The sequence below is a fragment of the Larimichthys crocea genome, chromosome III, assembly GCF_000972845.2.
Source record: "Larimichthys crocea isolate SSNF chromosome III, L_crocea_2.0, whole genome shotgun sequence".
NCBI classification, from domain to species: domain Eukaryota; kingdom Metazoa; phylum Chordata; class Actinopteri; family Sciaenidae; genus Larimichthys; species Larimichthys crocea.
The window spans coordinates 43190354-43203989 of NC_040013.1; the positions used below are offsets into that span (position 1 = coordinate 43190354).

The following is a 13636-nucleotide window of genomic DNA, read 5'->3' on the forward strand; positions in this document are numbered from 1 at the left end:
CCAGAGAAAGCGCAGGTAATCACGATGGTCCTCACTGACCATAAAGTTGTGAAACATCTGCTCCACATCAGCCATCACAGCGTATGGTTCACCTCTGAAACAGAGAAGCACACCTGGCTTTTGTGGGTGATAAATGCCAAAGCTTGGGAGATACCAACATTCTTGGTGGGGTTTAAGAGGAGCCTTTTCTGTGTGTCCTTTGCTGAATGTCCTTTTCATAAACTCCACGAAATGCTCTTTCATTTCTGGCTTTCTCTTTAGTGTCTTGCGTAGAGACATGAGGCGGGTGAGTGCCTGCTCTCTATTGTTAGGCAAGCGGAGTCTGGGATGACGAAAAGGGAGGGGAGCCACCCAGTTGTTTGCCTCATCTTTAACAAACCCATGGTGCATAACATTCAGGAATGACTCTTCTTCTGCAGAGAGTGCTAGTTTGTCGTCATCTGCTGTTTGTTTGAAGATGTGTTTGCTCAGCTCATCTTTGGGTTGCATGCTCTCAAAAAAGGGATTGTCTTCTGTGAACTTTACCTTTGTGTAGATTCTGTTTTCACAGGGAGAGAGGAAACTGGGGCAGCCGTTATCAAGTATGTTTGTCTTGTAGGAGTTCACTGTGGGTCTGTGGGCTCCTGAGAGGCAGACATCTCCAATTATTACCCACCCGAGATCAAGCTGTTGGGCGTAAGGAGCTTCGTTTGGGCCATTTATCTGTCGGCGGACCATGTGAGCCTGGATCACATCTCTGCCCAGCAGGAGAAGGATGTCAGCTGATGGATCAAGTGGCGGTATTTGTGTGGCTATGTGAGAGAGGTGAGGATGTGAGGATGGGCGGCTGCAGCTTCAAGCGTGGGTATCTCACTTCTGTTGTTTGGGATCTGGTTGCATTCGGTGAGTATGGGTAGTGTTATTGACACTTTTCTGTTTATGCCCTCGATGGCAAAGCCATGAGCTCTGCGCCCTTGTGTGTTCACTGTTTCTGAGCATGTTTTCATTTTGTACGGGAGGGCCTCACCATGCAGGTTGAACATGTCAAAAAAGGGGGACCGAGCTAATGACACATTACTCTGATCATCTAAGATCGCGTACGTTTTCCTTTTCTTATTTGGGGCTGAGCAGGGGTACACATTCAATAGGCAAATTTTGGAACATGACTTTCCCTGTAGTCCTTGTCCACATACCTCAGTGCAGCTAGATGTGGTCACTGTGGGGCTTAGGGTATCTGGCTCCCCGCCATGGGCCAATGGTAGGGTGTCAGGGCCTGTATCTGTCCATGGGGGTGGCCCAGCATGCATGGCGGAAGTGTGTGAATCACTGTTGCACTCCACGCAGCGAATAACAGCTTTACAGTTTTTAGCCCTGTGTTTTGTTGATGAGAGACACTTGTAGCAGATTGACAGCTCCTTAAGCAGACCTCTCCTCTCATCCAATGTCTTCATTCTGAATCCTCTACATTTGGCAAGAGAATGTGGTTTCTTGTGTACTGGACACTGTTTATTGGGGTCGAGAGGGGGAGCCTTTGGTTCATTGTTAGCTGCACCAACCTGTGTTTTGTTCGTTGTGATGGGAACTTTGAACCGTGTTTGTCTCACTAGTGTCCTTTCTGCTTTCATGTGTGCAGGGCCGCAGTTTTGCAGAATGAAGCTGGGGTCTGTTCTCATTTCAGCGTGGTTGTTGACAAACTGGACGAAATAGGAGAAAGGTGGGTAGTGAGCTTTGTGATCTTTTTTATATCTTGACCCTTCTTTGACCCACGCCTCCTGCAGGCCACCAGGGAGCTTTTCCACAATTGGGTTTATTCCTCTTGAAGTGTCGAGAAAGCTGAGGCCTGGTAGATACCCTTCATCTTTCGCCACCTCGAGCTCTTGGAGGAGGTCTGCAAGCTCTTGCAGGAGGTGACTGTCCTAATGGCCAACTTTGGGAAAACTTTCCAAGCGTCCGAACAGCAAAGCCTCGATGCCTTCTGGTGAGCAATAATTTCTGTCGAGCCTTTGCCATAAACGTTCAAGACCTGCTTCGGGGTTGCTAATGTGGACGTCTCTAATCCTCAGAGCATGCTGGAGAGACTCACCGCTCAGCCATTTGGTAAGTAGATCAAGCTCTTCGCAGCATTTCAAGTTCAAATCTCCAGTGGCGTTCTGAAACATAGATTTCCATGCTACATAGGTCTCTGGCCTGTTATCAAACACTGTGAGTCCTGCTGTCAGAAGGTCACAACGTGAGAGGAGCACAGCAAGGTCTGATACATCAGTTTGTTGGCGCAAAGATGGAGATGGGACATTACATGCTCCAATGTAGCTGGGGGAATGGAATGGCGGTGGCTTGGGTTGTCTGATAGGTTGATAGCTGGGGGTGTACTCACATGCATGTGTCATAGCTGTTGGCCCGCTTGACTCGACCTTGATGGTGTTGTTTGTGTCCCACTTTTGTTCTTTATCAGGCTTTGTCTCATCTTCCATATTAGCATCATTATGAAAGTGAGTGCTTACATATTCTTGAGTGCGGCTGGCAGCCATGGCTAGCAGGAACCTCTGGTGGCTCTTCCAACTCTGTTTGGTCCAAAACTGCAGCCTCGAGGACCCTTGCTGCTGCGAACGCTGCTTTACACGGGACTCACACAGGAGGCGGAACGGCAGCGGAATGGCAGCGGAACGGTCCTTTGCCCGGCATCAACTCACACCGGACGCGGATCAGCCGTGGAACGGCAGCGGAGCGAGCCGGTCGTATTCACACGAGATCACGCGAGAATCCTGGACATACTCGAGACCCCGCGATAAACTGTGTATAAAGAAAACAACAACAACAAACAGCTGACTTTGCTTCTCTGACGTGGAGGAGATTATAAAAAACATCTATTGTGTCATAAATGATTGTGTGTTGTTCCATTTCAACAATTAGTCTCTCATCGTTCATGTTGAGACCCTTTGATCGATCTTTGATCACCTGGTGCCACCAGTCATGACGTTGATGTGAAGTTGTTATAAGCTACATGAACTGCGTATTGTGTTTTATTTTGAAAGGAGGCGGAAGTTTATTATGTTGATTCTCTGTCGGATTTCCTGTCTGGTGCGCAGTGCTCTGTTGAAATTTACGAGGTTTAGCCGCGGCTCGCGGAAAAAATAGAAATCCTGCGGAAAGCTTGCGCCGTAGCGCGGAGAGCCGCTTCTGGGACGCTTCTGAGCCGCGCCTGATCCGCGCCCTGTGTGAGTGCTCTCATTGACTAGACTGGCTTCTATTTGCTACGGTGACCGCGGCGCAGCCGTTCCACTTCCGTTCCGCTTCCGTTCCGCGTCCGGTGTGAGTTGGCCTTTAGCCTCTCACTCTTGCTTCAGGGTGTTCATAGTAGCTACCAGCCGAGTCTTTTCCATCTCGATGCGTGCTCTTTCGACTTCCATGTCTATTTGGCGCTTGGCGTACTCTGCTCTGGTGCTGGCGGCTTCAGCGTCGGCTCGTGCTTTTGCTGCAGCAAGGATGGCTGATGACCGGCATGATGAAGCTGAGCTGCACTTTGATCTGACTTCTAGCTGGGAGAGCGGTGGGGTGTCTCCGTGCTTAGACATGTCTGCTTTCACTGGCGAGGAGAGTCTCAGGACCACGACGATGCACTTGATGTGTAGATAATCTTTTTACTCTTCTGCCCTCAGCTAAGAGCTTTAGCCTATGCAGCGAGCTAAACATATGGCTTCAGTAACCACTCGTGAGGCGTTCTTCAGTTTACTGAACCATTTTACGTTGTAAAACTGTGAGAAAAGAATCACAATACACAACATTCAGTTTCCATGTAAACACATACATTCACACTTATTTCTGTGTGTAGAATAACCAACCTGAGGTCTTAACATTAGCAATACATAGTATTTTGAATAGCTACCACAATGCTAAATGATAACATCAGCTATACTGAGTGAATGGCGTACCGCCTTCAATAACACTAAACGCAAAATGAAAGCGCTAGTAAACATTCCTAATTAAGCATATTTGATTTAACTTACAGACTATGCCTTTGACAAGCGCAAAAGTTGAGGAAGTAGACAGACTCGACCCAGGAGCGACATGTTTTTGTACTCTGCTGCACTTTTACCTCCCGCCAAACGCATTTCCTGCTTCCAACATACGCCACTAGATGGCAGTGTACGATTAACAACAAACTCAAAATCACTAGATTGGCACAATAACCAGATTAGCTGTAGACTGAAAGCTTGAATCTGTTAGAAAATGAACCTCCAGAAAAGGAGTAAAATAATAACACAGGACTGAGGGACAGAATACTCCCCGTCTGACATCAGCAGTATGTCACACTAACCCACACCCACTGTTTTCAAAGGATATGAGGAGTCTTTCAGGTGTGGTTCCTCGGAACCAGCAGGATGACTTCACTGATAGGTCTCATGTACACTCTCTGTTCGCCGTTGCGAGTTACCTGGACCTGGATCTTCCTTACCCTTTCATCCTGGCTAGGAAAGGTCTTTGCAACAACAGCAAGAGGCCAGTTGTTCCTGTGCTCTTGCCCATCTTTTAGCAGGACGACATCTCCCACTTGTAGGTTGGGTTTTGTAGGTTGTTCTCCATTTGCGACGAGGTTGTAGTCCACTGAGGAATTCCCTCTTCCATCGTCCCCAGAAGACATTAGCCAAATACTGTACTCGTCTCTATTGTGCTCTGAACAGGTCGCGGTCATCAAAGTGGCATGGGATGACTGGGGGCGTGGCTGCTTTTTGTGTGAGCAGCATGGCAGGAGTAAGAATCTCAGGATGCTCCGGGTCAGTGGAAACTGCTGTAAGTGGCCTTGCATTAACAAAAGCAGTCACTTCCGACATAAATGTCACCAGCACTTCGTGCGTGAGCTTGGCCTTTCCATGCTGCAGCAGCATTGCATCTAGAATCCGCCGACTGACGCCGATCATGCGCTCCCATGATCCAGCCATGTGGGAGGCATGTGGGGGATTAAAATACCACTCACAGCCACTGTTTCCAAGGTAGGTGTTGATTTTGTCGTTGTGACAGCCCCTTTTGTCAATGTGAAGTTCTCTGCAAGCACTCACAAAATTTGTGCCATAGTCTGATCTGAGCAGCTTGGCAGCGCCTCTAAAGGCGAAGAAACGTCGCAGTGCATTAATGAATGACGAAGTGCCCATTGACTCTATTGCTACAATGTGGATGGCACGAGTACTCATGCAGGTGAAGATTACCGCCCATCTCTTCGCCTCTGCCTGACCTGCACGTGTTTTTCTGACTGTGATGGGCCAAGGGCCAAAAACATCTAGGCCGACACATGTAAAAGGAGGGTCTGTGCACATTCTGTCTTCTGGCAGGTCTGACATGATCTGTTCTTCTTGTTTGCCTCTCAATCTGCGACATGTAACACAGTTAAAGATGACACTGCTGACGGCTCTTTTCCCACCCACTATCCAGAAACCCGCAGCTCTGATAGCACCTTCCGTGAAGTGTCTGCCCTGGTGACGTACCTGTGAATGAAAGTTTCTGATTATGAGCTGAGTGACATGGTGTTTACTGGGGAGGAGTATGGGGTGTGTTTCGTCTGCTGTAAGTGGACCCTTTGTCAGCCGACCTCCGACTCGGAGGACCCTGCTAATGTCCATGACTGGATTCAGTTTGCTAAGTGGGCTTTGCTTGGGGACAGACTCACCACGTTCCACGTGCCTGATGTCATCTGCATACACCTCACTTTGCACTGCACGAATGATGATGGCTTTGGCTTGCTGGAGCTGTTCTTCAGTGATGTTCTTGCCACACTTATGCCATCCATGGCATCTGCTCTCAGCAGCAGCCTTGAAACATGGCGATGGTCTTTAACAGACGACTCCAGCTGGAGAATCTTTCAAACCTTGCAGCTCCGAGCGTGCCTTTTGACAGAGAGGTAGCACAGGATACAACCTTTGGACGCAGTTCAGCGTCGTGTTCAGGGTTAATGAGGTCAAAGGGCACTTCCTGTGTTTGACCTTGGCTTGAATCAGTAAGAAAGGGAGGCCCACTAAGCCATGTAGAGTGAGAAAGATGTTCAGCAGGCAGTCCATGTGTGGCGTGGTCAGCTGGGTTTAAATGTGTGGGCACATAATGCCATTGGTGAGCCTGCGTGGAGCGCCTGATGCGTTCTACACGATTATGTACATACACATAAAAGCGTCTCTTGTCATTGAAAATGTAGCCCAGTACTACTTTAGAATCTGTGTAGAATTTACTTCATCAAATGTAAAGTCAAGTTCTTCTTGGACCATGTCTGCTACTTCGACAGCCAGCACTGCGGCACACAGCTCTAACCTGGGAATAGTGATGTCTGGCTTTGGAGCTAGCCAAGCTTTGCCGAGGAGAAAGCCCCCGTCGCTGTCTCCATCAGCAGCAGTGAGTTTCAGGTAGGCGATAGCCCCAACCGCTTTTGTGGATGCGTCACAAAACACATGCATTTCCTTAACCGCTTTTGTGGATGCGTCACAAAACACATGCATTTCCTTTCTCCGTGCTTTGGACAGTGAGATGGATGTATACATACGGGAGCTCTTGAGCTGTCCCAGGTGCTTTAGAGAGTCTTTCCATTCCTGCCACTTGTCCTGCTGCTCCTTAGGCAGTGGAGTATCCAATTCACTGATGTCTTTGGAGATCTCTCTCAAGATGGAGCGTCCTTCAATGCTGACTGGCACAGCGAACCCAAGCAGGTCGTACAAACTGTTGATGACTGATAACACGCCACGCTTGTCATTGATCTCCACTCGAAATGAGAACTGATCTGTGGACAAGTCCCAGCCCAGTCCGAGGCTGTGTTGCAAGGGCGGTGCATGCTGTCTGAGCTCAAGTCCCTGCAGACCTGTGGCGAGATCCTCACCCGGGAAGGCACTGGTGACTACAGGACTGTTGGACGATATCTTGTGGAGACGGATGTTGGACTGAGCCAGCATTTTTTGTGCTCTGATGAGGATGTCGTTTGCCTCGTCCTCAGACAGACTTTAGCCCGTCATCTACATAAAAATGGTGCTCAATGAATTTCCTCACATCACTGCCATACTCACTCTCTCCCTCCACAGCGGTTCTCTTGAGTCCATAAATGGCGACTGAGGGAGATGGACAGTTTCCAAACACGTGCACTGTCATTCGAAACTCTTCCACTTCTCCATCCAGGTCGTGATCTCGGAACCAGAGAAAGCGCAGGTAATCACGATGGTCCTTACTGACCATAAAGTTGTGAAACATCTGCTCCACATCAGCCATCACAGCGTATGGTTCACCTCTGAAACAGAGAAGCACACCTGGCTTTTGTGGGTGATAAATGCCAAAGCTTGGGAGATACCAACATTCTTGGTGGGGTATAAGAGGAGGAGCCTTTTCTGCGTGTCCTTTGCTGAATGTCCTTTTCATAAACTCCACGAAATGCTCTTTCATATCTGGCTTTCTCTTTAGTGTCTTGCGTAGAGACATGAGGCGGGTGAGTGCCTGCTCTCTATTGTTAGGCAAGCGGAGTCGGGGATGACGAAAAGGGAGGGGAGCCACCCAGTTGTTTGCCTCATCTTTAACAAACCCATGGTGCATAACATTCAGGAATGACTCTTCTTCTGCAGAGAGTGCTAGTTTGTCGTCATCTGCTGTTTGTTTGAAGATGTGTTTGCTCAGCTCATCTTTGGGTTGCATGCTCTCAAAAAAGGGATTGTCTTCTGTGAACTTTACCTTTGTGTAGATTCTGTTTTCACAGGGAGAGAGGAAACTGGGGCAGCCGTTATCAAGTATGTTTGTCTTGTCTAGGAGTTCACTGTGGGTCTGTGGGCTCCTGAGAGGCAGACATCTCCAATAATTACCCACCCGAGATCAAGCTGTTGGGCGTAAGGAGCTTCGTTTGGGCCGTTTATCTGTCGGCGGACCATGTGAGCCTGGATCACATCTCTGCCCAGCAGGAGAAGGATGTCAGCTGATGGATCAAGTGGCGGTATTTGTGTGGCTACGTGAGAGAGGTGAGGATGTGAGGATGGGCGGCTGCAGCTTCAAGCGTGGGTATCTCACTTCTGTTGTTTGGGATCTGGTTGCATTCGGTGAGTATGGGTAGTGTTATTGACACTTTTCTGTTCATGCCCTCGATGGCAAAGCCATGAGCTCTGCGCCCTTGTGTGTTCACTGTTCCTGAGCATGTTTTCATTGTGTACGGGAGGGCCTCACCATGCAGGTTGAACATGTTAAAAAAGGGGGACCGAGCTAATGACACATTACTCTGATCATCTAAGATCGCGTACATTTTCCTTTTCTCATTTGGGGCTGAGCAGGGGTACACATTCACCAAGCAAATTTTAGAACATGACTTTCCCTGTAGTCCTTGTCCACATACCTCAGTGCAGCTAGATGTGGTCACTGTGGGGCTTGGGGTATCTGGCCCCCCACCATGGGCCAATGGTAGGGTGTCAGGTGGGTGTCAGGTGTCAGGTCTTGTATCTGTCCATGGGGGTGGCCCAGCGTGCATGGCGGAAGTGTGTGAATCACTGTTGCACTCCACGCAGCGAATAACAGCTTTACAGTTTTTAGCCCTGTGTCTGTTGATGAGAGACACTTGTAGCAGATTGACAGCTCCTTAAGCAGACCTCTCCTCTCATCCAATGTCTTCATTCTGAATCCTCTACATTTGGCGAGAAAATGTGGTTTCTTGTGTACTGGACACTGTTTATTGGGGTCGAGAGGGGGAGCCTTTGGTTCATTGTTAGCTGCACCGACCTGTGTTTTGTTCGTTGTGACAGGAACTTTGAACCGTGTTTGTCTCACTAGTGTCCTTTCTGATTTCATGTGTGCAGGGCCGCAGTTTTGCAGAATGAAGCTGGGGTCTATTCTCATTTCAGCGTGGTTGTTGACAAACTGGACGAAATAGGAGAATGATGGGTAGTGAGCTTTGTGATCTTTTTTATATCTTGACCCTTCTTTGACCCACGCCTCCTGCAGGCCACCAGGGAGCTTTTCCACAATTGGGTTTATTCCTCTTGAAGTGTTGAGAAAGCTGAGGCCTGGTAGATACCCTTCATCTTTGGCTGCCTCGAGCTCTTGGAGGAGGTCTGCAAGCTCTTGCAGGAGGTGACTGTCTTAATGGCCAACTTTGGGAAAACTTTCCAAGCATCCGAACAGCAAAGCCTCGATGGCTTCTGGTGAGCCATAATTTCTGTCAAGCCTTTGCCATAAACGTTCAAGACCTGCTTCGGGGTTGCTAACGTGGACGGCTCTAATCCTCAGAGCATGCTGGAGAGACTCACCGCTCAGCCATTTGGTAAGTACAGGGAGGGACAGAATAATGAGAATCAGGAGAGATATAAAAAGTGATCATCTTATGCAGATGATACCGTTCTCTTTCATTTCTACTCCTGAAAATACTTTTTATTATTTCGATATTTTATTCAGACATTAAGAATAATTTCTAGGTATAAACTAACAACACATGAACATAAATTTTAGTTATAGCAGATAGCTGTGATGTGATTCACCATGGAAATGCTCTAAGCATGTATATTGTTACCAAAGGTAATCAATATAAATCAAACTGGATCGACTCTAGAAGAATATCAACAGTCTTTAAACCATTAAAAAGACATTTGGGGAAAACTGACTGTGCATTCATCTGACTAATGTTCCTAATATATAATATATGTCAAAGAAAGGAAGTCAAAAGACATGTCACTTTTATAACATACATGATGAAATCTTTATTGTTGTAAAATGTTGAAACCATCAACAAGCAAGAAGACGTTAATGTCATGAGAGAGAGAGAGAAACAGAGAGAGAGAGAGAGAGAGAGAGAGAGAGAAACAGAGAGAGAGAGAGAGAGAGAGCAGACTGAGAGCAGTAGCAGAGTAAAACCAGTATCAGAGTCCCAGTGAGTCAGGTCAGGACTGGGAACACTGGTCTCTCCTCAGTGTCTGTGAGAGTGAAGTCTGGGAGCCCTGGGTGGCCTCACAGGTCACAGAGTCCACCTTCTTCCACTGGTCTGCATCGAGCCTCAGGGTGCTGCTCCAGCTATAGAGGCCGTCCTTCTCCAGCACCACAGGGCTCCTGCTCTCCTCCCAGCTGATGCTGCTGCTGCTGTCCACCTTCCAGGCCAGACTCCAGTCTGAGGGGAGCCCTTGTTGGCCAGACACATGAGCGTGGCCTTCCCCTGCTGCAGCTGCTCACTGGAGGGGGGCAGCACCGTCAGGGTGGGGGCGGTATCACCTAGGAGACATCAATCAGACACATAGCTGTCAATCAAGCAGCAGACACTTGGACACCTTTACTGTGTGAGAGTTGGTTTTGTCCTTTAAGGAGTTTCTGTCAGATGATTTTTCTGCTCCACCAGTCACTCACTCACACATTGTTTCACTTCCCTTCAAGAAGCCTGTCATGCATGTCAGCACAGAGAGAATCATCATACACAATGACCTGAAATATATCTAACTACACTGGAAATCTAGATATTTTGATCTATTTGTAATTTACTTTGAAGTATTTGAAGAAAGGAATTAAATGCAGTTTAAATGTTTTCAGACATTTGTGTTTTAGTTCAAAGTCCTGCTACATTTATAAAAAAGTGTTTCCTGTTGAAAACTCCCAAAAGAACAAAAGTTAATCAGATCCACTGTCAAAGGACATTATCAGCCAAAAATAACTTGACACTATATTTCAAATGTTCATAAGACAGATATGAAAACCAAACAGCCTGAGAACACTGTCCAAATGATTTCAAACTGGAGTCAAAGAGCATGAGAGGCATTTTATCACAGATTTGGTCGCAGTTTGAACTTTTTCATCTTTACTCTCACTGTTTCAAAGTCTTTGAACTAAACTTCCAAACCGCTTAAAAACAGAGAACTAAGAGCTGAATTTCATTTTGTAAAGTTCCAGTGTTGTTCTTTCATTTTTCCTCCAGTTTAAGATGTTCACATTTCACAGACTACACTAGAACATGTCCTGAAAGTTTAGTAAAGCTGCTTTGAGTTCGACTTCAACAGGAGAATGAAAGAATAAAATCGAGTGATTTCAATCAGTCCAATTTAAAGTGATTTCAATCAGTCCAACTTAAATTGAAAGGTACAAACACATACATGAAAATCATAACTGATGATATCATATTTAATATTTAAGCAGAAACTTACTTCCAACATTCAGTCTGGTTCCTCCACCAAAAGTCCAGCACAGTGATACAAAGTCATTGAGCCGCCCTACAAAAACCTCTCAGTGTGGAGAGACACGGCTCTCTGACTGTGACACAAACAAACTCAACATCAACACTTCCTGTTTCTAAAAGAATGAACTATTTCATATCATATTGATCAAACATGACACAACTGTTCAGAATTAGTCACATTTTGACAGATAGAAGTTCACATCTGTCTAAAAGTCAAAGAGGATTTGTTCTCACATTGAATGAAACAAGACAGAAGACGTTCTTAAAGAAAATGTATCCACAGTCATCAAACCAAATCCACCTTAAAATGATGACTGACTGTTAATCAATACTCTGATAGTGATTGATCCATTGATAAGCAGCATGATCAGAGTAATCCAAGTCCCTGCTGGAGTCAGTCAGAGCATTTCCATAGAGAGCCACTTTGCATCAGCAGCACCATGCTCCAGTGCTCTGGGAGACTTTATAGTCCTGAGAGTTGAACACTGGATGACTGACAGCTGTCCTTCATGACAACAGAAGCCACAGAAATCCTCCTCATCAAAAACATGACTTTGATCTCCGTCCTCATCTGGACTCTCCTCTGCTGCTGCTTCACAGGTAAAGTCCAGAGAATCAAACTCCTCTCCTCTATGAACATCCGTCCCTCTGAAATGAAGCCCACAAAACCATGACGCTGCTTTATGTTTTTGTGACTGTATCCTCAGAGTCCAGAGGCCAGGACACAGTGACTCAGCCTGGAGCAGTGAGCTCTGCTGTGGGAGGCTCCGTCACCATCAGCTGTAGGATCAGTCAGAATGTTAATGGTGGAAACCGTTTAGCCTGGTACCAACAGAGAGATGGAGAAACTCCTAAAGAGATCATTTACGGTGCCAGCACTCGACCATCAGGGATTCCAGCTCATTTTACAGGCAGTGGATCAAACTCTGACTTCACTCTGACCATCAGTGGAGTTCAGACTGAAGATGCAGCAGTTTACTACTGTCAGAGTGAACACTACATCAACAGTGTGTATGTCTTCACACAGTGAAAAAGCGTCGTACAAAAACCTCCCTCAGTCAGACAGAACAGAAACTGAAGTGACTGCTGCAGCTGGAAGCTACTGCAGAGACTGATACACTTGACTGAGGACACACACACACACACACACACACACACACACACACACACACACATATACACACACACACACTATATCATCAGGCAGATTAAACGTTTCATGCTTGTTATTTAATGAAAATGATTTCAGTGGAAATCAAATGACTCATCATAATCACGTTCTTATCTGATTTTGTCAAGAAAAACCAACGAAAAACAAAAAAACACTTGTTGAACTGAATGTATCACATTCTGAAAAGACAGAGTTTGATTTTGGGGTGTTTGTGACACTCGTCATTTTACAGCCATTACTTTTATAATGATTGAAGATTATTTTGTCAGCTTGGGAAACCAAAAACCAGGATAAAACTGGCATCACAAACAGGAAAGTGTATTTTTTTGCTCCACATGGCACAGTGCTTTGGATGTTCAGAGGTCTACACCCAGACAGAAAAATGACCAGTGAAAGATTCAAGTACTTTTGCTTTGCTCATTTTCTGTCTGTATCTGCATGGAAGACCTCTGATAAAAACTCCCCAGTGGGACCAAACTTTTTAAAAGAGGTGTGCAAAGTCGTTCATGAAATGAGGCCTTCTGTGAATACTTCAGCCCAGCTTTCAATACCTCAGGCCCAGGTGTAAACCTACCACGAGGTCACCCATTGGTTTGCGTATTTCTTGATGCCATCTTTGTTTTTTTGTTTTTACTGCGAGTTTGGCTGCTCTTGGTTTTGACTTCATTTTAAGCAGGAAAAATAGTGTCCTGTCTGATTCTAAACATACTTGTATTCAAATCAAATCAAATCAAATCAATTTTATTTGTATAGCCCAAAGTCACAAAGTACATTTGCCTCAGAGGGCTTTACAATCTGTACAGGGAGTGACACCCTCTGTCCTTAGACCCTCGGTTCGAGTGAGGAAAAACTTGCCCACAAAAACCCTTTTAACAGGGAAAAAATGTGGAAGAAACCTCAGGAAGAGCCACAGAGGAGGGATCCCTCTCCCAGGACGGACAGACGTGCAATGGATGTCACGTGTACAGGACAAATCAACACAAACATATTGTACAATGACTGATAAAATGACAATGAATTATAATGAATGATAAAAATTATTACAGTAATAGATATGGTAGTAATAATGACAGTAATAATATATGTAGTGGGCGTCATGCAGGATCACAGCAGCAGCCACGATCCACGAGAACCTGCTGGACGACAGAGCACAGAAACTCCGGGGAAGTTTGGTTAGTAACATGCATTAATGAGACATGTCCACAGATGGAGAGATATGGAGAGATATAGAGATATAGATATATATATAGAGAGAGAGTGAGATATAGAGAAATATAGAGAGATATATATAGAGAGAGATGGATATATATATATATATATATATATATATATATATATAT

General features: G+C 46.0%; 2 long non-coding RNA genes and 1 gene segment (V, D, J or C); 2 read left to right on the forward strand and 1 right to left on the reverse strand.

Moving 5' to 3' along the window:
* Positions 1-35: 35 nt before the first annotated feature.
* On the forward strand, positions 36-2634 carry LOC113744807 (uncharacterized). The gene is made up of 3 exons (XR_003461823.1): positions 36-1957; positions 2043-2228; positions 2432-2634. It is a non-coding gene; the product is annotated as an uncharacterized LOC113744807 (long non-coding RNA).
* A 7311-nt stretch (positions 2635-9945) lies between these two features.
* On the reverse strand, positions 9946-11497 carry LOC109141381 (uncharacterized). The gene is made up of 3 exons (XR_003462254.1): positions 11360-11497; positions 11094-11199; positions 9946-10173 (listed from the first exon to the last, which is right to left on the reverse strand). It is a non-coding gene; the product is annotated as an uncharacterized LOC109141381 (long non-coding RNA).
* A 92-nt stretch (positions 11498-11589) lies between these two features.
* LOC109141380 (Ig kappa chain V region 3381-like) lies at positions 11590-12398 on the forward strand. The segment is given in 2 exon segments: positions 11590-11725; positions 11833-12398. Coding segments are annotated over 2 exon segments (414 nt in total).
* Positions 12399-13636: the final 1238 nt, after the last annotated feature.